Here is a 24,993-nt window from a genome sequence, read left to right as displayed (position 1 = left end):
TGGTTGATTTATCTCGGTGACAGTTCAGGCAGCTGCATCATTCATACCAGCACATAGAGACTCTATCCTTTTTGTAGGCTGGAGGTGGTTTTCTTCCCCACAAAAACTTTGATCATTTTGAAAATGGTTCCTTTTTGATGTTATTCTTGACTATGTTGTAATATTTATGGTTCCTGCTTTCTCTTTTCTCCCTTTGTCTTCCTGATCTTGGGACCAAATTAGGAATTATGAAGCCTCAGGTTCTCTTCCCATTTGTTTACAGAGACTATATTAATGTGATGGGATTGTGCTGAGTCTAGAAAAGAGTGGTGTCACTCAGAATTACCCACTGACTCCTTTGTCATTACAGTGTACCACTAGCACCGCGTGCATGTGTGTCTATGGACTCCTTTCTTTTGTTCTGACCTCGCTGGAGCTGCACACACTGGGCAATCAGCAGGTCAGTTTCTGGCTTTCATGAGACTGTCTACACTGCCCCGCTGTGCAATCATCTTCCTAAGATACCCCTTTGAAGCTGATATAACACAGACCCATTTACTTCAAGTATGATTTGTTTATTGTTGTTTTCCACTTATTATATTATAAAAATGATGCATATTAATGATTAAAAAAATTAGAAAGTGCTGATAAAAAGAAAAAACTATAATCCCACCTTGCAGGATAACATATGTTAACATTTTGATGTGTTCCCTTCCAAATATAAAAATATAATAATTCCCTAGAGATGGAATCACAATGTATGTACTGTTTTGTAACCTATTTTTTTTACTCTGTAGTGCATGTGTCCCAAACAGCTGTGGATGCTAATACTCTTGTGCAATATTTTTTTAAAATGAAATATTTCAAAGTTATTCCAAAGGAGGCAAAAATTGTCTAATGATCCCATCACCAGCTTCCAAATTATCAGTGCACAGCTGATCTTATTCATTTCTGCCCCTTTCCTCCTTGGTTATTTTGAAGCAAATCCCAGACATCATTTAGTAAATATGAATATTGTAGTAAAATTTCACAACCATTCTCATATCTAAAAAAAAAAAACTTCAAATAATCAAGGCAGGGTTCAAATTTCTAATTATAAATGTCATAAGTTTATCATAAGTTTGTATCAGGATCTAAATAAATAAGCTCTGTACATTATTGGTTGATAAGTCTGTCAAATTTCTTTTAGTCTGTAGTTGTGCTGTCCACTATGGTAACCACAAGACATATCATTGTCTAGATCCATTAGTTCCTTAGGAGTTACAGAATGGCACTATTCTGACTCTATTATCTTTCCTCTTTTGTTTACTGGTTGGAACATTGCTATAAAAAAGAAATTTGTTTCACCATATATACAAATATCAAATCATTATCTTGTGCACCTGAAACTAATATAATGTTATATTTCAATTATTTCTCAATTAAAAAAAAGAAATTCTCTCTCATTAACTATTTGATACTCTGGTATAGAGTACTGTACACGCTTCTTTTCCTGTATTCACCGCTTTTCCCTAGCATCCTTAGTAGCATCCCAAGTTGGCTACTGAGGTTTTTTTATTTTTTACATGGCATTGTGAACTCATGGATTTAAACATATTAGCTGTGTTTTAATTCATTGCAGTCATTATTCTTTTTTCATTTTTTGTTTGTTTGTTGTTTTTTGGCAGTTAGTATTCTTAGGCTCAGGTTGCCCCATCTTTGGCCAGTAAGAGCTTTTTCAGATTAGCTTCTGAATCTGTTTGACATTTCCCTTACACATTTTGATAGCTCTGTTGCTTTCTGATATGACAAAATCTTGCAGGATTATCTTAGAAGATTCTTGCCCCAGACCTGGACTCTGCCATTTCTCCAAGGAGCCCTGGTTCTTTTCAGTGGGAAATGATATTTGGGGAGTTCTTTATAACTAAGTCATTGTATTCATTTATGATGAGTGACTTATTTTGGAAATTGAAGAAATTGATTAAGCTGATGAAAATGAATATTTCTTATCATTGGAGAGAAAAGAAATTGGTGTTAATTGAAAGACTCAATTTCCAAAGCTCTAGGAGCATAGAACAAGCTTTGCGTCCTTTGCCAAAATTCTGGTCACATTTGGACCCTACTATATATGCCTGGAGTATTGGTGTTAACATTTTGGGGTTACAGGTGTCCTAGTACTTGGAATTTTTTCAATAAATCATTTCATAAGCCTTCACTAGATTCCCAGTGTGTGCCAAACTCTGTGCCAGGTGCTGGGGATGAAAAATTTAAAAAGGCGTTATTCTTGACCTCTAGGAGCATAGTTTAGCTGAATCTAGTAGTACCTCACATTAACATGGCATTTTAAACTTCACAGTTCATTTTCTCGTACATTATCTCATTTAATCCTTATGACAACACTGTGAAGCAGATAATAGTTTCACCATTTTAGAATTTGAAGTTCAGAAAGGTTAATTTGCCTAACATCATACAACAGATTAAGATTACATCCCTTACTTTTTAATCCCAGAATTCTTTCTGACATACTATATGAAGGTATTATTCATGTTTTTATTTTAACAGAATACAGTTAAAAAAAGATGGACTGGTCCAACTAGGGAAAATAAGCATTTTCTTCTTCCCTCCCCAACAGGATGTAATCGACACAGCATGTGAAGTCCTGGCAGACCCTTCTCTTCCAGAACTGTTCTGGGGAACAGTAAGTATGTCAGAGGGAGCCATGCTATGGTATTCTCTGTAGCAGAAGAATTTATTAAACACTTACGTTGTGATAGGTCTTATACTAAGCTTTTAAGTCTATTTTCTCGTATAATCTATACAAAAATCTATGGATTAGGTAGTATTATTATCGTCACCATTTTGCGTGTGAGGAAATGTGATGCTCGGAGATGTGAAGTGATTTGCCCAAGCTAGTCACAACTAGACAATCAAGATCAAGATCTAGTTCTGTCTGACTTGAGTCCCTAGTCCACATTATTAACCAGTGTGTTGTCTCTCCTACCCATCAACTCTTTTTTTACATTGAGAGTCTCAGGCACCAGTAGTGCCATAACTCCTAAACGTACCACTGGGCGATTGTAATTGTGTCTTAAGAAATTTCAGAATATTGTAACAGGTTTAGAGTAAGAATATGGCTTTGGAGAGAACAGTTTCTCACCAGTACTTAGTCTTACCATTAACGGCCTCAAGCCTCAAGGTCCAGCTGATGAATAAATGTTTTCCCTTAAACTGTGGCCTGACTGATTTGCCTGTATATCTTATCCTCTTTTTCCTGAGATGCTATCCAGTCTTAACAGAATCAGTGTTCCAGGGAGAAGCCGGTGGGAAACAAAATTCAGATTGAGGATATGTTGCTCGTGTGTGTGGTGCTATCTGCTGACATGTTGTGGGTGCTTTTCACGTTAGTGGAAACAGGTCATGCACAGGTGAATGGTGTTTTCCTATGGAGAGGACGGCAGAGGTCACTGGAGGCAGCAATAGTCTCTCCTCAGGTCCTGACTCAATCAGTTGTTGATAGCCTTTTTCAGTGGAAACGTGGAAGTCTTAAATTATTAGAGAGGAATGATGTCTACCTAAAGGAAAGGATTAATTTTACTTTCCCTTATGATTGCTGGGCAGTTCAGAGATGTGTTAATCCATGGATAATGTGAAGGTCGGTGACTTCTACCCTTCCATCATAGGAGCCAACCTCTGGTCTTGGGATCATTCTGGATAGTGTATGTGGAATGTTTCCCCATCTCCTCTCCCCACTCCTGCAATTGCTACAAGCCCTCGTATCAGGGAAGTCTACTGCCAAGAAGGTAGGTTGTTCAGTTAGATGCCTAAATAGAGTAGGAGATGTTTTTTAGGATCCTTTTTGCTTTCCACATTGAAATTTCATTGCCATGGCAAGAATTAGTCTGAGGTTGAATGAAAAATGCCAAAGAAAGTGCATCAGTTCTATAAAATTAAATTTAAATCTTTTTATTAAGTACCTGTTGTAGGTATTGTGGGAGTGAGACAAAATGTGAAGTCCCTTAGTATCTAGATGGAAGAGAGTAAGGGGTCTAAGAAATAAGTAATAAAGCCAGGTGGTATGTAACTAATGTCATCTGAGTGGTAAAGACCATACTGCTCAGGAGAGGCAACTCTCTGTGGAGTGAGGGGGGCCTTGACTTGGGTGTTAAAGAATAATAAGGATTTGACAAGGAGTGCAGGGGCAAGTCTAAGAAAAGTCACAGGGATGGGTTTGTAAGAAGTTTGAGAGTCAGCACAGTCTGGCTGGCCACACAGTCTGGCTAAAAGAGCAGAAAAGCAGATGGGAAAGACCCCTTAAATGTCCCCCTGGTAAATGTGTGGCTGAGTTTTTTTTTCTGTGTGTTGGCAGGTGTATAGTTTCTTGGATAAGATGTCTTTCTACAATGAACTTTATAAGCACAAGCCCCATGATGTGATCTCCCATGAAGATGGAACTCTCTGGCGGAGGCAAACACCCAAACTTCTTTACCCTCTTGGTAAGATAGGCAGACCCTGGTTCAGTTGTCTCTTTTCCATGGCCTCTGTGTGGACCTTACTGCTGTTTTAATATTTCACATGGGTGCCTTTAAAGCAGGTCCTTCTCCTCTCCACTGTGCTTGTTGATTTGCTGATAAATTATTAGTTTCTCACTTTTTTCCATCATTAGATTGTTTTACTTCAAAAATAATGCATGTTCATTATAACAAGGGAAACAATGCAGAGATACATTTTAAAAAGCTAATCTCTCTTCAGACCTGTCTCCATCAGATGATTAACGTTAAGAGTTTGGTGTGTGTCCTTTTGCACATTTCTGTGTTCTCTCACAAATTCATTCTGCGAACTGATTTTATTACATGTGGATCTGACTCATTCTTTTTAGTAACTATGTAATTATTCTTGATGTCCCATAATTTTTTATCTTTTCCCTTCCAGAGGACATTTAGGCTGTGTCAGGTTTTTGCCACTATAAACAATGCTGCTTTGGGGACATACACCTTTATATACTAGTGCTTTTATTTTTAGTATATAGAATCCCCAAAGTGGGATTGTGGGTAAAAGGGTATATACAATAAAATTTTTAAATGCATGTCCACTGACAGATGAAATGGATTTTAAAAAATGTGGTATATATAAGTGAGACATCAAGTCTTCCTAAGAGCCAAAATGTGAACTATTATTCAGCCTGAAAGAGAACAGGAATTCTGACACATGCTATAACACGGGTGAACCTTGAAGGCATGATGCTAAATGAAATAAGACAGTCCCAAAAGAACAAACACTGTTCCGCTCATATGAGGTACTTAGAGTAGTCAGATTTACAGAGACAGAAAGTAGAATGGTGGTCACAGGGGCTGAGGGATGGGGTAATGGAGAATTATTGGTTAATGGGTATAGAATTTCAGTCTTGCAAGATGAAAACAGTTCTTTGGGTGGATGGTAGTGATGGTCGCATTACCATGTGAATGTACTTAACGCCACTGGACTGAACACTTAAAAATGGTTAAAATGGTATATTTTATGTATTTTTTTACCACAATTTTAAAAAAAATAATAAAAAGTTTTGAATGGTAATGTCAAATTAAGTTGTAGAAAAATGTTGTAGCAATTTCCTTTCCTACTGGCAGTGTCTAAGAGTAACAGCCTTACTGTCCTAATCTCGGCATCATTACCGACTTACCCAGTCACCCAGGCACCTACTGTCCCATAAGGTTGTCTTCCTATAGTCATCATTTGAGTGGAGAACCACTCTGCACTCAGCTGTTTTTCAGACACATGGAAAGAGTCACTTCCCCAATGACAAGAGAGGGGTTTTGTTTTTCTTTTTCTTTTTAATGGAAAAAGCTGTAGCAGTGTTGGATACTAGGAATAGAAACTATGCATCTCTGTGTGATTAAATATTGCTGTCTGTAATAGGAGTCACCTCTTCCTATTAGACTAATTTCTCTCTCTCCCTTCCTTAGGGGGTCAGACCAACCTTCGCATACCTCAAGGCACTGTGGGCCAAGTAATGTTGGACGATAGGGCCTACCTGGTACGCTGGGAATACTCTTATAGCAGCTGGACCCTCTTCACCTGTGAGATTGAAATGCTGCTTCATGTTGTTTCCACTGCAGGTGAGGTCAGCTTTGGGAGACATCTCTGTGGGAAGAAAAATGGACATGCTTAGAGGATTTGGAAGATAGAGAATTTCAAGATAAGATTCAGAACCTTCCAGATTGTGATTAGCATAATTTGTTCATCTGGGTCTCAGAGACTGTTCAGTGATCTTTTTTTTTTTTGGCTGCGTTGGGTCTTCGCTGCTGTGCGCGGGCCCTCTCCAGCTGCGGCGAGCGGGGGCCACTCCTCGCTGCGGTGCGCAGGCTTCTCATTGCGGTGGCCTCTCCCGCTGCGGAGCACGGGCTCCAGGCACGCAGGCTTCAGCAGTTGCAGCACTCAGGCTTAGTAGTTGTGGCTTGCGGGCTCCAGAGCACAAGCTCAGCGGCTGTGGCGCATGGGCCCAGTCGCTCCACAGCATGTGGGATCCTTCCGGACCAGGGCTTGAACCCGCGTCCCCTGCATTGGCAGGTGGACTCCCAACCACTGCGCCACCAGGGAAGTCCCTGTTCAGTGATCTTAAAGGAATTGTTTTCATTGAGATCACAAGCTTCCTTCCCCCTCAGATGTGATTCAGCACTGCCAGCGGGTCAGACCCATCATTGATCTGGTCCATAAGGTCATCAGTACAGACCTGTCGATAGCAGACTGTCTCCTGCCCATCACGTCCCGCATCTACATGCTGCTGCAGCGGTCAGTATCTGGTAACTCCACTGGGCTAAAGTCCGCACATGTTCCACTGTGGACAGCCCTGGTATGGTATCTATCCCCAGCTGAGGGCTTTCCTGTTTTCACATCCCTGCTGCCAGGAGGGATTTGGGAAGAGAGAACTGGAAAATATTTGTGATGGAACAAGTCGTATTATTCATTTTACTGAGTACAGTGCACTGTTCTCCAACCAGGTTAACGACCGTGATCTCCCGGCCTGTGGATGTCATTGCTTCTTGTGTCAATTGCTTGACCGTTCTGGCTGCCCGGAACCCGGCAAAGGTGAGACACCAAGTCTTCCTAACAGCCGAAAAATGTCACGCTTGGTGTATACCTGAAGACACATGGACATTTGACTCTTCTTTTCCCTTCTCAGGTCTGGACTGATCTTCGTCACACAGGCTTTTTACCTTTCGTGGCCCACCAGGTCTCCAACATGAGTCAGATGATTAGGTGAGCCAGGTCTTAGGGATTAGAGTATATTCCCTGGGAGTACCATATACATTTCAGATCTAAACTAGCTTCGTTAGTTTTAAAGATGCTTCTCTGCCCGTTTGCTCCTTGTCTGTTCAGCCCTCTCACCGGAAATGAGTGAGGGCAAGGCAAAAGAGGTGATGGGACTTGGGGCACAGAGGCTGCTTTCCTCTTAGGCCAGCACTGATGGTTCACAGTCTTCAAAGCCTGAGAGAGAGAGACAGAGAGAGAAAGAGGTATTTCTCATTCACCTTAGGTACGTGGGAGTTAACTTTCCAGTCTAGAGAGTCCAGAGGTTTCTGGATCCAGAGGCTCAACTTCCCCTTTTTAAGCCATAGTCACTCTGTACTTTTCCTTGATTCATGGCCACTCGAGCTTGCCTGGTAGACCAGTTATTAATACACAGGCTCCATCTTACTACCTGAACATTCTCTCCTTGCTTTCTTTTGCTTACAAGACGAGGATGTTTTCCTCATGTTTATTTGATTTTTCACTTTTGAGGTTGTATATCAATAAAGTCTTTAATGCTTACCCTGGGTATTAAATAGCCTAGATTTGATTAATTCCTTTGCAGAGCTTTCCTATTTTATGCCCAAGCCATCTAAATAATAAGAAGAATGCTCTGTGATTATAATTTTTTGAAACCTTTTTTTCCCTCTGCCTCTCTGTCTTTTCCCAGTGCCGAGGGGATGAATGCTGGAGGGTATGGAAACCTCTTGATGAATAGTGAACAGCCCCAGGGCGAGTATGGAGTCACTGTTGCCTTTCTGCGCTTGATCACCACTCTTGTCAAGGTAAAATCTAATCAGATAGAAGCATCTGAAATAGTTTCCCTGCCCCCAGCTACTGGAGTCATTTTGTTTGCAGCTAGACCAGTTGTCCTGAGGTTATGGTGATGACAGTTTCTGTGTATTGAGTATTTATTGTGTGCCAGATTCTATAGTAGATGCTTTATCTATGTTAACTTATTTAGTACTCAGAGGCTGTATGGTATAATGCAGCAACTCTCAAGCTATTTTGACAGAGCCCAGGGTAATATGTACACATTACATCATATCCCAGGATACACACTGTATGTTTACTTCTAAAGCAGAGTTTCACAGTACAACACTACTCTTACTATGCAAGATGCACTCAGATGTTTTCTAATAAGTTATCTCACAATCCACTAATGGGTCACAGCTCTCTTTGAAAAATACTTGTGTAGCATAGATTTTGGAGTCAGAATTAGGTTTACATTTCAGGTTGACCACTTACTAGCTGCATGACCTTGGGCAAGTACTGAATTTCTTAGAACCTCTCTAAACTGGGATGATAAATATCTCTGCCTTATGGAGTTGTTGAGAGGGCCACACATGAAAAATACTCAGCACACTTCCTGCCTGCAGGAGTCAGTCAATCAGTGAATGCTTAAAAAGATAGAAACAATCCTATGTACAGGTAGGGATATAGATATTGATGTTTATATAAAGAAGCCCCGTTTTTAAGATAAGGAAGCTGTTGGTAACAAGTAATATTAGGACAAAGAAGTTGGAGTGTCAGATCTCCTTTCTGATAGCCGAGTGATGGGGTAGAGGTTGGGAGTGGTTGGTGATCATGGCAGTGAAACTGGCATTCTCCATCATCAACAGTCCTATATCTTCTGTGTTTAAGATAGACCTCTCTTCTACTCAGATTTAGCCTTCATCCCTCTCTTTCTTGTAGGTGCCTTTTGTGACATTGTCAAATTGTCTTTTTAGTCCCTTTCTCTGTTCTAGAGAAACCTACAACTTGGATTCAGTTGAACTAGAGTATTCTGATGTTTCTTTTTTTTTTTCCACTGATGGCCAAGGTTTGCCCAGATTTCCTCTGGACCTATGGTTTTGAAATTAAATCTCTAGTGACAAAATGACTTATCTTTAAGTGGCATAAACCCTCACAGCATGGTTTCTTGTAGGGGCAGCTTGGTAGTACCCAGAGCCAAGGGCTGGTGCCCTGTGTCATGTTTGTGCTGAAGGAGATGCTGCCGAGTTACCACAAGTGGCGGTACAACTCCCATGGAGTGAGAGAACAGATTGGTAAGGAAAGCATGGGCAGGGAAGATGGGAGGAATTGCTGGTTCCCTGGATTTTTCTCTCGTTCTTGGGATAAGGTTCATCACACAAGGCCGCGTCATTCCTCTGTCTTTTCTGGAGTCCAGGTTGCCTGATCCTGGAGCTGATTCATGCGATACTGAACCTGTGTCATGAAACAGACCTGCACAGCAGGTAGGAGGCGGGTGATTGCTAGCGCTCGGTACTCTCGGATGCTGCCAGTCTGTAAGGGAAGACACAGGCTTCTGCTGTGCAGAGCTAGCTCATTCTTCCAGAGTACTCAACTTGGTTAGGCCCAGAGCTCAGTGCTCCTGGGTTCTGACTTGCTTTCCACCAGGCTGTTTCTCCTTTCTCCCTATGAAGAGAGAAGAGCAAGTGAAATGGGAACAAGGTTGTTCCCAGTGAAATTGTACACACACACACACACAGAGACCTTTTTTATGACCTTTACAAAAATTATGCATGTTCATAGGGAAACAGGACTATTAACAAGTTAATGTGTATCTTCTAGGTTTTTTCCTCTGCTTGTACTAACTCTGTACCTTTTATTTCCATGCCACTACATATAGATCTGTCTTGTTTTAATGGTTCCATGCATTCCATTGTATGGATTAATTATGATTCATTTCAGTAAGCATATCCATTAATTGATGGACATTTAGGTTGTTTCTCAGGGTCTGTTTAAGGAAAGGAATCAGAGTGGCTTCCTCTGGCAGCGAGAGCTGATCTGTATCACTAATGTCCAATTGTTTAGGTTTGGACAATACCCTTTCCTTCCAGTAGTAAATTTGGCAGCTCCCCGGTAACTCAGAACACGTCTGTCTTCCAGTCATACCCCGAGTCTGCAGTCTCTCTGCATCTGCAGCCTGGCCTATACAGAAGCAGGACAGACTGTGGTCAATGTCATGGGCATCGGCGTGGACACCATCGACATGGTGATGGCTGCTCAGCCCCGCAGGTAGGCCTCCCTTGCCGCCTTCCACCGTTTATCTTTATTGTGCCTGCATGTTGTAAGAACTTCAGCATAAGAAAGACAACCTTGTTCTTCCTAGGGCATAGCCTTTGTATAACCTAGTGGCTGCTCTGTAGACTGGCACATAGCAAAGGGAGTTGATTGCTCCTCCTCTCTCCTAGTTTGGACTGGGGCCTCTAAAAGAAGCTGTTGAACTCTGGGATTATTGTTGGAATCTAATTCATGAGAGCACATATATTGCGAATGAAGTCATGTTGTCTGAATCAATTTTGGTTTCCATTTGGCACCCTAGTGATGGGGCAGAGGGCCAAGGGCAGGGCCAGCTGCTGATCAAGACGGTGAAACTGGCATTCTCTGTCACCAACAATGTTATTCGGCTGAAACCTCCTTCTAATGTGGTGTCCCCCCTGGAACAGGCTCTCACACAACATGGTATGTAATTTTCTTCCACTCAGCAGCATTTCTGCCCATAAGTACATACTTCAGGCTGTGTTTTTAGAGGTCAACAATATTTTCTGATGAACTCTTTGAGGAAATTTGGGGATGATCACCAGTTCCCATCCTGGACTTAGAAATAAGAAGACTGTATCATACTTCATCTCTGCCTCCTATTGATGACAGAATAATAGTAAAGAACACATGTTCAAGTTAGACTGTCTAGGTTCAAATTCTGACTTCAACCAGCTTTGACCTTGGGCACATAATTAAACAACTGTGCTTCAGATTTCTCATCTATGAAGTGGGGATAATAGCAGTATCTACCTTATGAGATTATAATGAAGATTAAATTACTACTTGTAAAACCTGGTACCTGTTTAGTATTGACTGTTATTACTCTTTGACCTTTAACTACTCATTTAATCTCTTTGGGACCCAGTTTCCTCATTTTCAAGTAGACGTTTGGGTAACGTCTACGACCTTTTTTGAGCTGTATCATTTTGGGATTTTTAGCATTTCAGTGCCATGCTTTAATGTGATGGCACTTTAATGTGATGTGGTTAGGTTTTCCTAACCTATTTGTTAAAAGGATGTTTTCTTAAAAACGTATCCTTTTCTGCTCTTTTTTTTTTTTTTTTTTGATTTATTTAATCTATTATTTTTTTTTATTTTTGGCTGTGTTGGGTCTTCGTCGCTGTGCGCGGGCTTTCTCTCTTTGCGGCGAGTGGGGGCTACTCTTCGTTGTGGTGCGCGGGCTTCTCACTGAGGTGGCTTCTCTTGTTGCAGAGCACCGGCTCTAGGCGCGTGGGCTTCAGTAGTTGTGGCTCACAGGCTCTAGAGCGCAGGCTCAGTAGTTGTGACACACGGGCTTAGTTGCTCCACGGCATGTAGGATCTTCCTGGACCAGGGCTCGAACGTGTGTCCCCTGCATTGGCAGGCAGATTCTTAACCACTGCGCCACCAGGGAAGTCCCTCTTTTTCTGCTCTTAATGAATTGGATTGAGCTGTTTACCCCCAATCCTGCCTGTCCCCTTGGCTACTGAAAAACGAGAATGATACAGCCACCTAGATTTGCTCTGGCCCTCCAAGTACTTGAGAGTAAATTCCCTCACATATATGAGCCTTTTTGAACAGAAGGCTCTCTTAAGAGCTTGAATCAGGCATGCTTTGGTGTCTAAACTGTCTCCTGTACTTCTTCAGGTGCCCATGGGAACAACCTTATTGCTGTTCTTGCGAAATACATCTACCACAAACACGACCCTGCTTTGCCACGTCTTGCCATCCAGCTACTGAAACGTCTGGCCACGGTAGGATCCCACCTAACGAGTCAAAGCCCCAGAAAACTGACTTTGTGCTTGAGACCACTCTTGCTTTCTCCCAAGAGAAGTAGCTAACTTGGACTTTTAAAGTGATGTAGCCATAAAGACACACACACACGCACGCAAATTGTGTCTTATGAGAGGTTTTTTTTTTCCCCTGTTTATAAAAGACATACAAATTCATTTAAAAATGTTTATTTAAATGTTACAGATAAATGTAACATAGAAAGTTAAGGTAGCCTATAAGAATTCCTATGAGCAGGTTGGTACGCATTGCTCCAGATTTCTTTTTATCTGTGCTTATATATTTAGGGATGTTTGGTGTGAGCTTTTGTTCTTTCCAAAAGTAGAATTCCACAATACATACTGTTTTGTGTCTAGCTTTCTTCACTTAACACGATATCCTGCAGTCTTGCCGTGTGGGCACATTTGGAGCTACTTCATTCTCTAATGCTTGCACGGCATGCCATAGAATGGATGCATCCTAATTTATTTGGGCTATTTTTTGTCTTAGTGTTAAACAGTGCTGTAGTGAACATTCTTATCCATAGAACTCTGTAAACTTTTGTTTACAGTTCCTAAGAATTAGATAGATATCAATGGGCATTTTAATTTTTATTAGAAATTTTGAAATTACCCTCCAAAAAGGATTGTAACAGTTTATGCTCCTAAAACCCAAGTCTTGTATCCTTGCCACAGTGGCTTCATCAATTTTTTAATCTTTGCTAATCTAATAGACAAATCAATATCTTTTTTTTAACTTCATATTCATTTAACCATGAGAGAGGTTATGCATCTTTTTATGTTGATTACTATTTCTTCTGGGAATCGTTGGGCATCTTTTGCTGTAGTTTGGAATGATGTCTCTTTTGACCCAGAGCTATCCATCTGAATGTTTCCCTTTCTGGCATTTTCCGAGAGTTGTTCAGCACCTTTCTTCAGGAGTCTGTTGAGGTTTCTCTGGAGGTAGAGCTCTAAGCCTGTGTGTCCCGGTCTCCACCAGGTGGCCCCAATGTCAGTATACGCCTGCCTGGGCAATGATGCGGCTGCCATCCGTGATGCCTTCCTGACCCGACTGCAGAGCAAGATTGAGGACATGCGCATCAAAGTCATGATTCTGGAATTCCTCACAGTTGCCGTAGAGACGCAGCCAGGCCTCATTGAACTGTTTCTGAATCTGGAGGTGAAGGATGGCAGTGACGGCTCCAAGGTGAGCCTGCACCCGGGATGAAGCTGGGAGACAGCTCCCTGGGAGGTGGGTGCTGGACTCTGTGGGTCCAGTTGATGGCAGAAGCTGTGGGGCTGAACTCTCGCCTGCCCCTCTTGCAGGAATTCAGCCTTGGGGTGTGGAGCTGTCTCCATGTGGTGCTGGAGCTGATTGATTCCCAGCAGCAGGATCGCTACTGGTGCCCACCACTGCTGCACCGTGCAGCCATTGCCTTTCTGCATGCCCTGTGGCAGGACCGTCGGGACAGTGCCATGCTGGTCCTCAGAACCAAGTGAGTCAGTCTCCAGGAGTTACTTAACCTCCAGAGCTCATGTCCTTGTCTGTAAGATGGGGTAACAATCGTTCTGAGAGATCTGTTGTGACAGGTCCCTGGGCACATGCATGAAAGTGCTTAGTGCCTGGGTCAGTGTGTGGGAGTTTATTCTCTTTTTAAAGCTGCCACCAGCAGGCGTAACCTTTACTCTGATGTGTTCACCTTAGAGTTTCCACCTTTTGCATTTCTGCCTTTTGCCAACCCCCCAAAACCATCGTTCGTGAGAAACGGTAGATTCAGATGAGAGTGGCTCACTCAAGCCATTGGACTGAGCGGAGCACGCTCTTCTCTTGGAGCCTGTTTTGTCCATGGAACCCTTGATGTTTATGTAGGAGCAAGCGGCCCACGCAGCAGATGCTAGGGTTGTGGGAGCGATAAAATGTGGAGAAGTAACCACCAAGGGGAGGTGGAGAGAGGAGAAGGGACCGGGTAAGAGAACATGTGATTGCCAACATGTATTTTCTTTTTAGACCCAAGTTCTGGGAGAATTTAACCAGTCCACTATTTGGAACCCTTTCTCCTCCCTCAGAAACATCCGAGGTGAGCAGTGGTGGAGGGAGGGACGGTGACTGAAAGTCCCTGGGAGTCAAGGCTGGGCTGTGAGACTGAGCTGTGGAAAGTGACTCCTCCCCTAATTAAACAACCAGAATGTTTTCTTCACTAGAAACTTCTCTCTCAGAGAAGTGCTTGCCTCCTCTCCCTTTGCTGTCTTGCTCTGGGAAGGAGAGTGGCATGCCCTGCTCTGCGTTGCTGGCTCTGTGGTCTCCACTCACTTGGAGACACTGTGGACCTGACGCTTCTGCTCTTGCAAGTTAGATGCCCACTCACATTCGACAGGGAATGTGCTTTCTCGTTTTCTAGTGTCGGGTCCCTGCTCTGTTCCCTTGTGGGAGGGCGGGGCACCAGGGGAGAGGTTCTCATGATTCTCTGCTCTCCCCCTCCACAGCCCAGCATCCTGGAAACCTGTGCCCTAATCATGAAGATAATTTGCTTGGAGATATACTATGTAGTTAAGTGAGTCCTTTCCCCTTTTGAGATTTTAATTAGAGGTTTGTGGCGGGGGGACCATGGTAGTCTACGGCTGAGGGCACGGCTTTATGAGCCAAGGCAGAGGAGAGAGCTAGTTTGGAGCCATTTATGGAGGGCCACTGGTCTGTGTCCCTGGCCAGTCCATTGATGGCATTTATGATTGTCGGAAAGAGTTATTGTGAAGCCAACTCCATGTGCTCGGGGTTTTATGGAGGAGGAATCCTAGAAAAGGCCTCAGCCTAACCCATTATATTGAGCAAGAAGTGTGAGCCCCACACATCGGAGCTGATCGGGAGCCGTCTGCTTTTAAGCCCATGTGAGGTGGTTTTCTCTGCCTCAGGAACAGTCTGTGCCCATCACGTTCCCATCTGCTTTTAAAACCTAACTGTAGGTTTTGTTTTTTCTCGACACCATAGGGGCTCATTAGACCAATCTTTAAAAGATACACTCGAGAAATTTTCCAGTGAGAAACGCTTTGCCTACTGGTCAGGGTATGTCAAGTCCTTGGCAGTTCACACGGCTGACACAGAGGGCAGCAGCTGCACCTCCCTGGTAGAGTATCAGATGCTGGTCTCCGCCTGGAGGATGTTTCTCATCATCGCCACCAGTCACGTAAGAACCTCCTGGGGTGCGGTTTTCACTTTGGTATCCTAGCAACGATATGCTGGGATGCCTAGCAGATATAGCCCCTTGGGATAAAGAATGAATCAGGGTTTTTCTCTGAGAGCTAAAATGTAACAGGTTCTGTGCCAAATATGGGGTGTTTGAGGGCTTTGGGGCAAACAAGAGACCCTTAAAGGAAGTGCAGAGAAGTCATTTTAAATCCCTTCAGACATTCATAAAACCCTCCTATAGCCACCTTTGCGGCCCTGGATAGGTCCAGGGGCTCCCTTCGTTCATCCACCTCTTGTGCACGTGGATAGTTGGCCTTCTCACGCTGTGTGCCCTGTGGACGCTAGGTACATATTTGTTGACTAGTCAGCAGGTAGCTGCAACGACTGCAGCAGCACCCTCTCTAGGGAACAGTTGGTTTTCATTGGTTCTAGAAACGGCATTTCCTGGTCTTCTTAGAAAAAGAACAGAGACCGTTGTGTCTGCAACGTGTGTCTACAGAGCATTGGTTTTTAGAGAGAGAGTTAACGTTTGGGAATAATTTGCATTTTTCCTTGGCTTTTGTGTGTGTGTGTGTGTGTGTGTGTGTGTGTGTGCGCTTTGACAACACCATGCTGTGGAGTAAGGACTTGATATTGACCTATTTTGCCTTAGGGAATCCAGATTACTATCTTGATTTCATTACTAACTTCAGCTTAATAGATGCCCTTTGTTCCAGGCACACTCTTACATCTTCCATGACTTGTTCCCTAGTGCCAGACTGCCCACAGCCTTGGAGCTTGGCTGTGACAGAGTGGTTTTGGACCCCTGAGACTACAGACACAACAAAAGGCTCAACCATCTTGGGGGAATGATTGATTCCCCAGGCAGTAATTTGTGTGTCACCTGCCTTTTAGGTCCTACCTGGGCAGCAGTTCTTGAATTGCAGCTCTGAAAATCCCACCATCCTCTTTTCCCCTAGGGAACCTATCTGGTTTAGTCCAGGACATTGATCATTCATTCATTTAATGGATAGTAATGGAATGCTTACTGTGTGCCAGGCGCTGGGATGCAGCAGTGAATAAGGCAAATACGGTCTTTGATCTCATGGAAGGTGGCCCATGAGAGAGGCAAATTGTGAACAAAGAAATATAGTTTGGGATTGTGGTAGTTCACTAGGAAGGAAATGACCAAGATGCTGTGGTAGGGCTTCCCTGGTGGTGCAGTGGTTAAGAATCCACCTGCCAATGCAGGGGACACAGGTTCGAGCCACGGTCCGGGAAGGTCCCACATGCTGCGGAGCAACTAAGGCCATGCGCCATAACTACTGAGACTGCGCTCTAGAGCCCGCGAGCCACAACTACTGAGCCCACATGCCACAACTACTAAAGCCCATGCGCCTAGAGTCCGTGCACCTAGAGCCCGTGCTCCGCATCAAGAGAAGCCACCTCAATGAGAAGCCTGCACACCGCAACAAAGAGTAGCCCCCGCTCACTGCAACTAGAGAAAGACCCCACAGAGCAACGAAGACCCAATGCAGCCAAAAAAAAAAAAAAAAAATTAAAAAAAAAAAAATATATATATATAAAAAAAAAAGATGCTATGATAGCGACTGCTAAAGGAGGATAGGAGTGGTCGGGAGGCCCTCTCTGAGGAGGTGCTGTCCACACTGAGGCCTGAGTGTGTGAGAAACCTTCCAGAGGGTGCTCTAGGCAGTCAGAGTCACAGATGCAGGGGTCCAGAAGTGGGAAGAGCTCGGCCTGTTCACGGAGGAGGAAGGAGGCCTGTAGGGCTGGAGTCGAGTGAGCAGAACGGGGATGATACCAAAATCAGGCGGACCAGATCCTAAGGGGCTCCCAGGCCTTGTAGAGGAGTTTGTGTTTCTAGATGGGTTCCACTGGGAAGCCTTGAAGGCTTGGTTCTGACCATGGCTAAGGTAGACAAACAGCAGGGCCCTCAAGCCCCATTTTAATCAGGGAAATTTTCCTGACCTTTTTTTCCTGTTCCTTTGCAGGCGGAGATAATGCACCTGACCGACTCTGCAGTGCGTCGCCAGCTCTTTCTTGACGTGCTCGATGGGACCAAGGCGTTAGTAAGTGTGTCTGGGAGATTTCCCATTCCTCCCAGGGAGAAGGTCTCCGAGGTCAAATAGCTGCTCACAAGCCTGCAGCCGCAAGAGTGGTCAGGTCAAAGGGCTCAAGTGGCCTGGGAGGCCCGAGGCTGCAGTGGGAGGCAGAGGCCTGCTGCCGCCGTGCCAACCCCTGGCCTCTTCCCCGTGACCCACCCCTGTGAGCTCGCTGCTGGGAAAGAAAGGCCTGAGGCCGAAGGTGCCTGTGGATGGAGCTCACATCTTCCCGCCTCGTCAGCTCATAGGAAGCCTGATGTTAACTGTGTGCCGTCTCCCCTCAGCTCCTAGTCCCCGCCTCCGTGAACTGCCTCCGCCTGGGCTCCATGATGTGCACGCTGCTGCTTATTCTTCTCCGGCAGTGGAAGAGGTGAGCCCTGTGCCAGGAGGGGCGGCCTGTCCCATCCTCTTTACTGCCACTTGCCTTACCCTTCCCCAAGGGGAGGAAGTGGGTGTGAGATGGGCTGGCCTCCCCTCGTGGGGAGCGGGACTCAGGCAGACGCCTGACGTGAGGCTCACTGCTCCGCGGGCATCCTGAGGGGGCGCAGGGCAGTGTGTGGCCTTTCTCTGAGGTGTGTTCTCCCCGCCCTCTCCTCTCCATGTTGCTTCTAGTGAGTTAGGTTCTGTGGATGAAATCCTCAGACCCTTGACGGAGATCCTGGAGGGAGTGTTGCAGGCAGACCAGCAACTCATGGAGAAGACCAAGGCCAAGGTGTTCTCAGCGTTTATCACGGTGCTGCAGATGAAGGAGATGAGAGGTGAGGGGCAGACAGGAGCCAGTGGAGCGGTCTCCCGGCCCCTGTGCCAGCCAGCCTGGACAGGGCTTCCTCCACTTCAGAGCCAGACGTTTCTCCTGTGAGGCTTGAGTTTTCGGTCTCGGAACTCTTATCTTCAGGAAAAATCTTTTTCTCCTCCCCTCCCGTGGGACAGATGCCTTGGTGAGCATGACAGCGTCCCCTCCCATCTGCTTTGCAGTGAGTGACATCCCCCAGTACTCCCAGCTGGTGCTGAACGTCTGTGAGACCCTCCAAGAAGAGGTGATTGCACTCTTCGACCAGACCCGCCACAGTCTGGCATCAGGCAGTGCCACAGAGGACAAGGACAGCATGGAAACTGACGACTGCTCCCGGCCCCGGCACAAGGACCAGCGGGATGGGGTGAGGGGGCACCCTGTCTGTCCTTCCCACACGCATCCACAGATATGAACTGCTGCCTTCTCTGTGCCAGGCCCCGAGGGTGATTAGTGACCAAGACAGCCACAGCCTGATGGGGAAAGTTAATAAATCAGACTGTGCAGAGATGTGTCAGAATTCCATTGTGGCAAGTCCTGTAGGGGTGAAACAGGGAGAATGTGCAGCATGGAGTTCTCACATCATCTAGGGATTCAGAGAGAAAGCGCCCTTTCAGCAGTGACTTAAAGAACTGGTAGAGCCGCGCAGGCCACAGGAGCAGGGGAGCTTCGGGCAGCGAGGACAGCGTGTAGTGAGCTGTGGGTAACAGTCATCTGGTGTGAGCCAAGATGAAGTGAGGCCTGGAGAGCTGGGGGCTAGATGACCAGCAACCTTGTCAGGGTCTTTGGTCTGGGTCCTAAGTGAAATAGGAAACGATTTAAGGATTTTAAGCAAGGGAGAGAAAAGATGAGATTTGTACTTTAGAAAGCGTGCTGGATGTAGTACAGAACAATATTTCAAACTGTGGGTCAGGACCTATAAATGGGTCTTGAGCTCATTTGGTTACAACCAGCATTTTTTAAATGAAGTAGGATAAAACGTAAACGAAAATATCAGTGTGCTTTGCAGGAGGTAAGGGTAGGTTTAATGCAAACATGTACGTATGCCTATACTGGAGCGCAGTGTAAAACGTATTATTACTTTGGGTGGCTTGTGGTCAACAGTAAGTGTGAAAAGCCACTGGGATGAAGAATGGAATTGGGAAGGGGCGCTGACACGGCTTGATGGCAGTTTGGGGTCGGCGGGGAGGGCAGAGTCAGAGCTGCGGGACACGGGCGCTGGAGTCCTGTCTCAGCCGGCTCACTCGGAGGCGGGGGTGACCGGGGGAGGTCCGTCCTCTTCCTCCCCTTCCTCCTCCCCCTGCACTGCCTCCTTCCCTTTCACCCATCTTTGCCCCTGGGCCCCAGCAGGTGTGTGTCCTGGGCCTGCATCTGGCCAAGGAGCTGTGTGAGGTGGACGAGGATGGCGACTCGTGGCTGCAGGTGACCCGCAGGCTCCCCCTCCTGCCGACCCTCTTCACCACCCTGGAGGTGAGCCTTCGCATGAAGCAGAACCTGCATTTCACCGAGGCCGCGCTGCACCTGCTCCTCACCCTGGCTCGCACCCAGCAGGTAGGCGGCAAGCCCGAGGGAGCCTCTTTGTTTGTGCTGGGTGGGTTCTGACGCTGCCTGTGAGTCTCCCAGCCCAAGACCTCCACCTGCCCTTGGGTGGGGCGGCTGCAGTGACAGTTTCCATCTCATTCTGCATCTTTCCCTCCCAGGGGGCCACAGCAGTGGCTGGAGCCGGCATCACCCAGAGCATTTGTTTGCCCCTCCTGAGTGTGTACCAGCTCAGCACCAATGGGACAGTGCAGGTGAGTGCCAGTGGCCTGCTACTGCCTCCCCAGCCCCCCTTGGGGCTTTCACTTGCCCCGGAAGTTGCTTTCTTCAGTGGCCTAGTTCATGCACTGATGGTGCAGAATCCTCCCCGCCCCCAACACCGACCTCTAGCAAGAGAAGCTCACACAGCTAGTTAGTGCCGGACGCGGGTCTAGAACCTAGGATTCTTGTAACTGCTGGCTTCGGACCGCGTCTGGCCCTGCTGGTGCCCATTCCAGGAGCTTTTCTACTCGGACCAGCCAGGCTGCCTTAGCTGCTGGGCTGCAAGGAGGCCCTGCTCTACCTGTCAGCTGGGTTCCTCGGCGCTGTCGTGATCGTGTCTGCTGTTTCTGTCTCAGACGCCCGGCACCTCTCGGAAGTCCCTGGATGCCCCCTCTTGGCCGGGTGTCTACCGCCTGTCCATGTCCCTGATGGAGCGGCTCCTCAAAACCCTGCGCTACAACTTCCTGACCGAGGCCCTGGACTTCGTGGGGGTTCACCAGGAGCGGGCCTTACAGGTGAGGGGCTGCTGGCATCTTTGGGGTCGGGGCTTGGGGTTCAAGGTCATCTGGGCTGTTTGGGGCTGAGGCTTGGCAGTTGAGCGGTGCCAGTGCTCCCGCTTCTGAGATGCCGTAAGGACTGTTGGCTGACAAGGCCGAGCAGTGTGGCTGCCCTGCTGAGGGAGGGGAACCGTCTGGGATCCGCTCAGACAGAAACCGCTTAGTCAGAAACCGCTTCGTCCCGCCACCTGTTAAAGCTGCCACCTCAGCGTATTTGGGCCGAGGACCTCTCCTCCCCGCGGGAGGGCGGGAGCAGGTGTGGCAGGTCCCTGAGTCACCCCATCCTTCCCCGTGTCCCCCCTCCCAGTGCCTCAATGCGGTGAGGACGGTGCAGAGTCTGGCGTGCCTGGAGGAGGCGGACCACACCGTGGGCTTCCTCCTGCAGCTCTCCGGCTTCAGGAAGGAGTGGCACTTCCACCTGCCTCAGCTTATGCGGGACGTCCAGGTGGGGCCTCAGACCTGCTTCTTGAAGGGTCTGGGGAAATGCTCGGAGGGGATGGGGCGGGGAGTGAATCGCAGGCCTGTTGCTGGAATGTGAGCTTTTTCTTTAGGTAGCACAGGGTTTCGTTTCACATTGCTCCCTCTGGAGCTGAATTTTCCCACCACAGGATAGGGCAGCCTCATAGGTTGAGGACCTGGGCTCTGTGGGATCGACCTTGGTTCGCATCCCTTAGAACAGGACTTGGGAGCCAGCTGAAGAGAGGGGCAGGGAAAGAACACAGGCTCCGGAGTCGGACAGGCCTGTCATTTGCTGGTTGTGTGAACTTGGCGAAGTTAACTTCACCTCTCTCTAAGCCTTTTTCTTCTTCTGTAAGATGGGAAAATTATCCCCATCTTACTTATTTACTTAGGACCTCATACTGTGCCTGGCATCTAGCTGGGTCCCAGGGAAACCGTCCAGGCATCTGTTGACCCACAGTTTGCAGTTGAGTGTGCTTGGTGGCTGTGAGATTTTGATCTAGAGAATGTAGGGAGGGGCTCAGGGGGCCGGAGAAGTGCGTTGTTACCATAGAGACCTGCATGGTCGGTCTAGTTGGTTGGGCTGCTGCCTCGAGGCTCCCCCTCACCGCTCCCCTGGGTTTGCTGCAGGTAAACCTGGGCTACCTGTGCCAGGCCTGTACCTCCCTCCTGCACAGCCGCAAGATGCTGCAGCACTACCTGCAGGTAACTGAGCCCTTGTCCGCCGCGGCTGCCTGGACCGCCTCACCCCTGGCTTCCGTGGGCTCCAGCCATCTCTTGTCTCCCCCCCCCAGAACAAAAACGGGGAGGGCATCCCCTCGGCTGTCGCCCCCCGAGCTCAGCGGCCACCCACAGCTGCCCCCTCCTGCTCCTCCTCCAAGCAGCCCACTCCTGACACAGAGGCCTCGGAGCAGCGGGCCTTGCACACCGTCCAGTATGGGCTCCTCAAGATCCTCAGCAGGACCCTGGCGGCCCTGCGCCACTTCACCCCCGACGTGTGCCAGATCCTGCTGGATCAGGTACCAGCCACACTGTGCCATCAGCCTCCAGTGGAGCCGTGAAGGCTCTGCCGTGCCCTGCTCTGCACCAAGAGCTGCCTGGGTCCTGTGGGGCCCTATATCGCTCTCATCTTGTCTTGCCTTGCAGTCCCTGGACCTCGCTGAATACGACTTCCTGTTTGCCCTGAGCTTCACCACTCCCACCTTTGACTCCGAAGTGGCCCCCTCTTTTGGGACCCTTCTGGCCACAGTGAACGTGGCCCTAAACATGCTTGGAGAGGTAAGTTGGCCCCTCAACCCAAGTCTTCCCAGTTTTCCTAACTGTGACCTTGGGCACGTTTATCTAGCTAGCCTTCCCTTCATAAAGTGAGTGTGATAGAGCCGACCTGTAAGAATTAGCGTGAGACTTAAGTGAATAACTGATAAAATAGCTTAGCATAGGCTCTGCAAAATGGAAGCTCTCAGTGAGTTGGAGCTGTTACTGTTACCTTGTTTTTTTAACCCCCGTTTCTTTTTCTCCAGCTGGACAAGAAAAAGGAGCCTCTTACCCAGGCAGTGGGGCTCAGCACACAAGCGGAAGGGACCAGAACACTGAAGTAAGAAAGCCCTCCTTCTGGGATTTGGTTTGGGGTTGGGGCAGTCTTGGGCTGGCTCTCCTCTTGGCTCAGTGGCCCACCGCACATTGCCGGCTTGGCCCTCTCTGCAGCAGCGCCCAAACCTGCCCTTCTCCAGGTCCCTCCTGATGTTTACCATGGAGAACTGCTTCTACCTGCTCATCTCCCAGGCAACGCGTTACCTTAGGGACCCGGCTGTGCACCCCCGGGACAAGCAGCGGATGAAGCAGGAGCTCAGCTCAGAGTTGGTAGGATGGGTAGGGGGCCCTGCCTGGTGGGGCGGGGCCACTGGGGAGCGGCCGCAGGAGGTCCCAGCCCCCCACTTCCCGTGGCCAGCCCTGAGGGTGGGGGGCGCGGGGCCTCATCAGGTGCTTTTTCTCTTGCAGAGCACTCTGCTCTCCAGCCTCTCACGCTACTTCCGCCGGGGAGCCCCCAGCTCCCCTGCTGCTGGCATCCTTCCCTCGCCTCAGGGCAAGGCCACCTCCCTCTCCAAGGTCAGCCCTGAGAGTCAGGAGCCTCTGATCCAGCTCGTGCAGGCCTTTGTCCGACACGTGCAGAGATAGGGCGTCGGCCCGCCGCCCGCCTTCCACCCTCCACCAGCCTGCATGGCAGCCCTGGGCAGCCGGGGTGCTGCTGGCCTGAGGGGCCTGTCTGGGGCTGAGAGCAGCTCCTGTCACCCTCCCCAGAGTAGCCACGACTCCAGCCACCGGCCACCAGCCCCCAGCGTTATTTTTGTAATAGATCAAGAGGTCAACAGCGGGGAGCCAGAGTCTGCTGCGCTCAGTCTCATGTTCAGAATGCCCGTTCAGAATGCCCCCAAGAGGTGTATTCCTTTCCTTCAAGCATTCCCCACAGCACTTGACCCTGGCCCAGGGGAGAGATGGGGGAGCCAGTGTCACGTGCAGCCAGGAGAGGCTGTACGCACGGGTTTGAGAATCTGTTTTCGACGCTCTGTTCTTGCAGTTTTGGGTAATATTGTGGTCTATTTATACAAATATTAAAATACTGTTTATATACAACCGTGTGGGGTGTACCTTCAAAGCCCAAGGACTAGCCAGCTCTCAGAGCATCGAACCGCCTCCCTCGGCCGAGGGCCCAGAGTGGAGTGGAGGTTTGGGGAAGGTGAGATAGCCACCGTTGACCTGACTAGACAAACGTTCCTCCGTTCACGTCTCGGAGCGTTGGGGGTGCTGGGTGGGCGCTCAGAGTCCTCCACCTTGGCCCCTGCCCAGGTCTTGTCCCAGACCCCTACCATGCGCCTCCTATTACAGCTGGCTGAACTCACCACCGGGTAAAGCCTTCCTTGAAGCTCTGCTTCTATTTATAGCTCTGTGCCTCCCTCCCCCTCACTTCAGAAGGCCCGGTGGTGGGGCCCACCAGCCTCTAGCCTCTAGCCTCCTTGGGACCTAATCACAGAGTTCTGGGCCCGGCCACAAGCCTTAATCTGAAACCTGGCTTGTAGCCCAGAGGTACCACTTGAAGTTTCTGGAACCAGACTGACCTGGGCTAGAGTCCCTGCGTGGCCACCTGCCAGTTATGGAACCTCGCGGAGGTGACTTCGATCTCTTCTTCCCTCGTCTGCGAGGACGACACGAGAATACACGTGAACGTGCTTGGCTCAATGCCGGGCCCCTGGGAAGCACTGTCAGCTGTCAATTACTCAAGCTTAAACAACTATCAGGCAAATTTTACAGTCCACTCCACTCTGCCCGATTTTAGGCCAAGTTTTTCTTAGGAACAAAACATCTATTATGCAGCTTCATGGGACTTCCCTGGTGGTCCAGTGGTTAGGACCCTGCGCTTCCACTGCAGGGGCCTGGGTTCAGCCCCTGGCTGGGGAACTAAGATCCTGCAAGCTGCACGGCGTGGCCCAAACCAACCCCCACCCAAAGGAAAAAACGTAGATTACACAGCTGCAGTAGAACAGCACTCCCTCCTGAGCAGCACAGGCAGCGTGGGAGGAAGGGAGGCGCTGGCTTTGCCCGTAGAGCTCTCTCCCTCCCTCTGCCCTAGTGCTCTGGGAGGGAGGGGCCCACAGCAGGCGCATTGCTCTCTGTACCTCACGCCCTCCCCCCAGAAGGAGGGGTGGTGCAGACGTGACGTCTCCTCGTCCCTTTCCCACCTGTGAGGCCCGCGACCCGACCGGAGCTCAGGCAACATGCACACGAAGGATGGTTTATTATTTGTCACTGGCCAGAGAGCAAGCACACAGGCAGAGTAAAAAGATCAGTTAAAAAGTGAGTGTGGAGAGGTGCAGGCTGCAGCCACCATACTTGGCTTGAGCTGTGTGGGAGGGGAAGGGTAGCACCGGGGAGATGCCACTCCACGGGCCAGGCCCGCCTCTCCTGCCAGGCTCCCCTCTGCTCCAGCTCCTCCAGAGGGGACGACAACCGGTGCCCAGGCCTGCCACAGACCTGCCTGCCTTTCCCCCCGTGCTGCTTTTGGCAACTAAAAGGC

The 24,993-nt window shown here is 48.2% G+C and overlaps 1 protein-coding gene across 1 annotated transcript in view; it reads left to right on the top strand.

Moving 5' to 3' along the window:
• NUP188 (nucleoporin 188) overlaps positions 1-23,555 on the top strand; it is a 44,115-nt gene extending 20,560 nt beyond the window's left edge. The window contains exons 12-44 of the mRNA XM_068552857.1: positions 350-439; positions 2,591-2,656; positions 3,639-3,758; positions 4,325-4,451; positions 5,916-6,068; positions 6,615-6,741; positions 6,951-7,038; positions 7,133-7,209; positions 7,910-8,024; positions 9,167-9,287; positions 9,410-9,476; positions 10,132-10,260; positions 10,568-10,707; positions 11,914-12,020; positions 13,036-13,242; positions 13,362-13,531; positions 14,044-14,113; positions 14,520-14,587; positions 15,019-15,214; positions 17,208-17,285; positions 17,603-17,688; positions 17,931-18,076; positions 18,294-18,475; positions 19,459-19,659; positions 19,809-19,901; positions 20,265-20,423; positions 20,773-20,910; positions 21,555-21,629; positions 21,719-21,943; positions 22,071-22,202; positions 22,445-22,518; positions 22,655-22,784; positions 22,923-23,555. Of these exons, the coding sequence (XP_068408958.1) occupies positions 350-439; positions 2,591-2,656; positions 3,639-3,758; positions 4,325-4,451; positions 5,916-6,068; positions 6,615-6,741; positions 6,951-7,038; positions 7,133-7,209; positions 7,910-8,024; positions 9,167-9,287; positions 9,410-9,476; positions 10,132-10,260; positions 10,568-10,707; positions 11,914-12,020; positions 13,036-13,242; positions 13,362-13,531; positions 14,044-14,113; positions 14,520-14,587; positions 15,019-15,214; positions 17,208-17,285; positions 17,603-17,688; positions 17,931-18,076; positions 18,294-18,475; positions 19,459-19,659; positions 19,809-19,901; positions 20,265-20,423; positions 20,773-20,910; positions 21,555-21,629; positions 21,719-21,943; positions 22,071-22,202; positions 22,445-22,518; positions 22,655-22,784; positions 22,923-23,099 (4,134 nt within the window). The 3' untranslated portion in view covers positions 23,100-23,555. The remainder of the gene's footprint in view (positions 1-349; positions 440-2,590; positions 2,657-3,638; positions 3,759-4,324; positions 4,452-5,915; positions 6,069-6,614; positions 6,742-6,950; positions 7,039-7,132; positions 7,210-7,909; positions 8,025-9,166; positions 9,288-9,409; positions 9,477-10,131; positions 10,261-10,567; positions 10,708-11,913; positions 12,021-13,035; positions 13,243-13,361; positions 13,532-14,043; positions 14,114-14,519; positions 14,588-15,018; positions 15,215-17,207; positions 17,286-17,602; positions 17,689-17,930; positions 18,077-18,293; positions 18,476-19,458; positions 19,660-19,808; positions 19,902-20,264; positions 20,424-20,772; positions 20,911-21,554; positions 21,630-21,718; positions 21,944-22,070; positions 22,203-22,444; positions 22,519-22,654; positions 22,785-22,922) is intronic.
• The last annotated feature ends 1,438 nt before the right edge of the window (positions 23,556-24,993 follow it).

This window comes from Eschrichtius robustus, chromosome 10 (genome assembly GCF_028021215.1).
Source record: "Eschrichtius robustus isolate mEscRob2 chromosome 10, mEscRob2.pri, whole genome shotgun sequence".
NCBI classification, from domain to species: domain Eukaryota; kingdom Metazoa; phylum Chordata; class Mammalia; order Artiodactyla; family Eschrichtiidae; genus Eschrichtius; species Eschrichtius robustus.
This window is presented reverse-complemented; position numbering and strand designations above follow the sequence as displayed.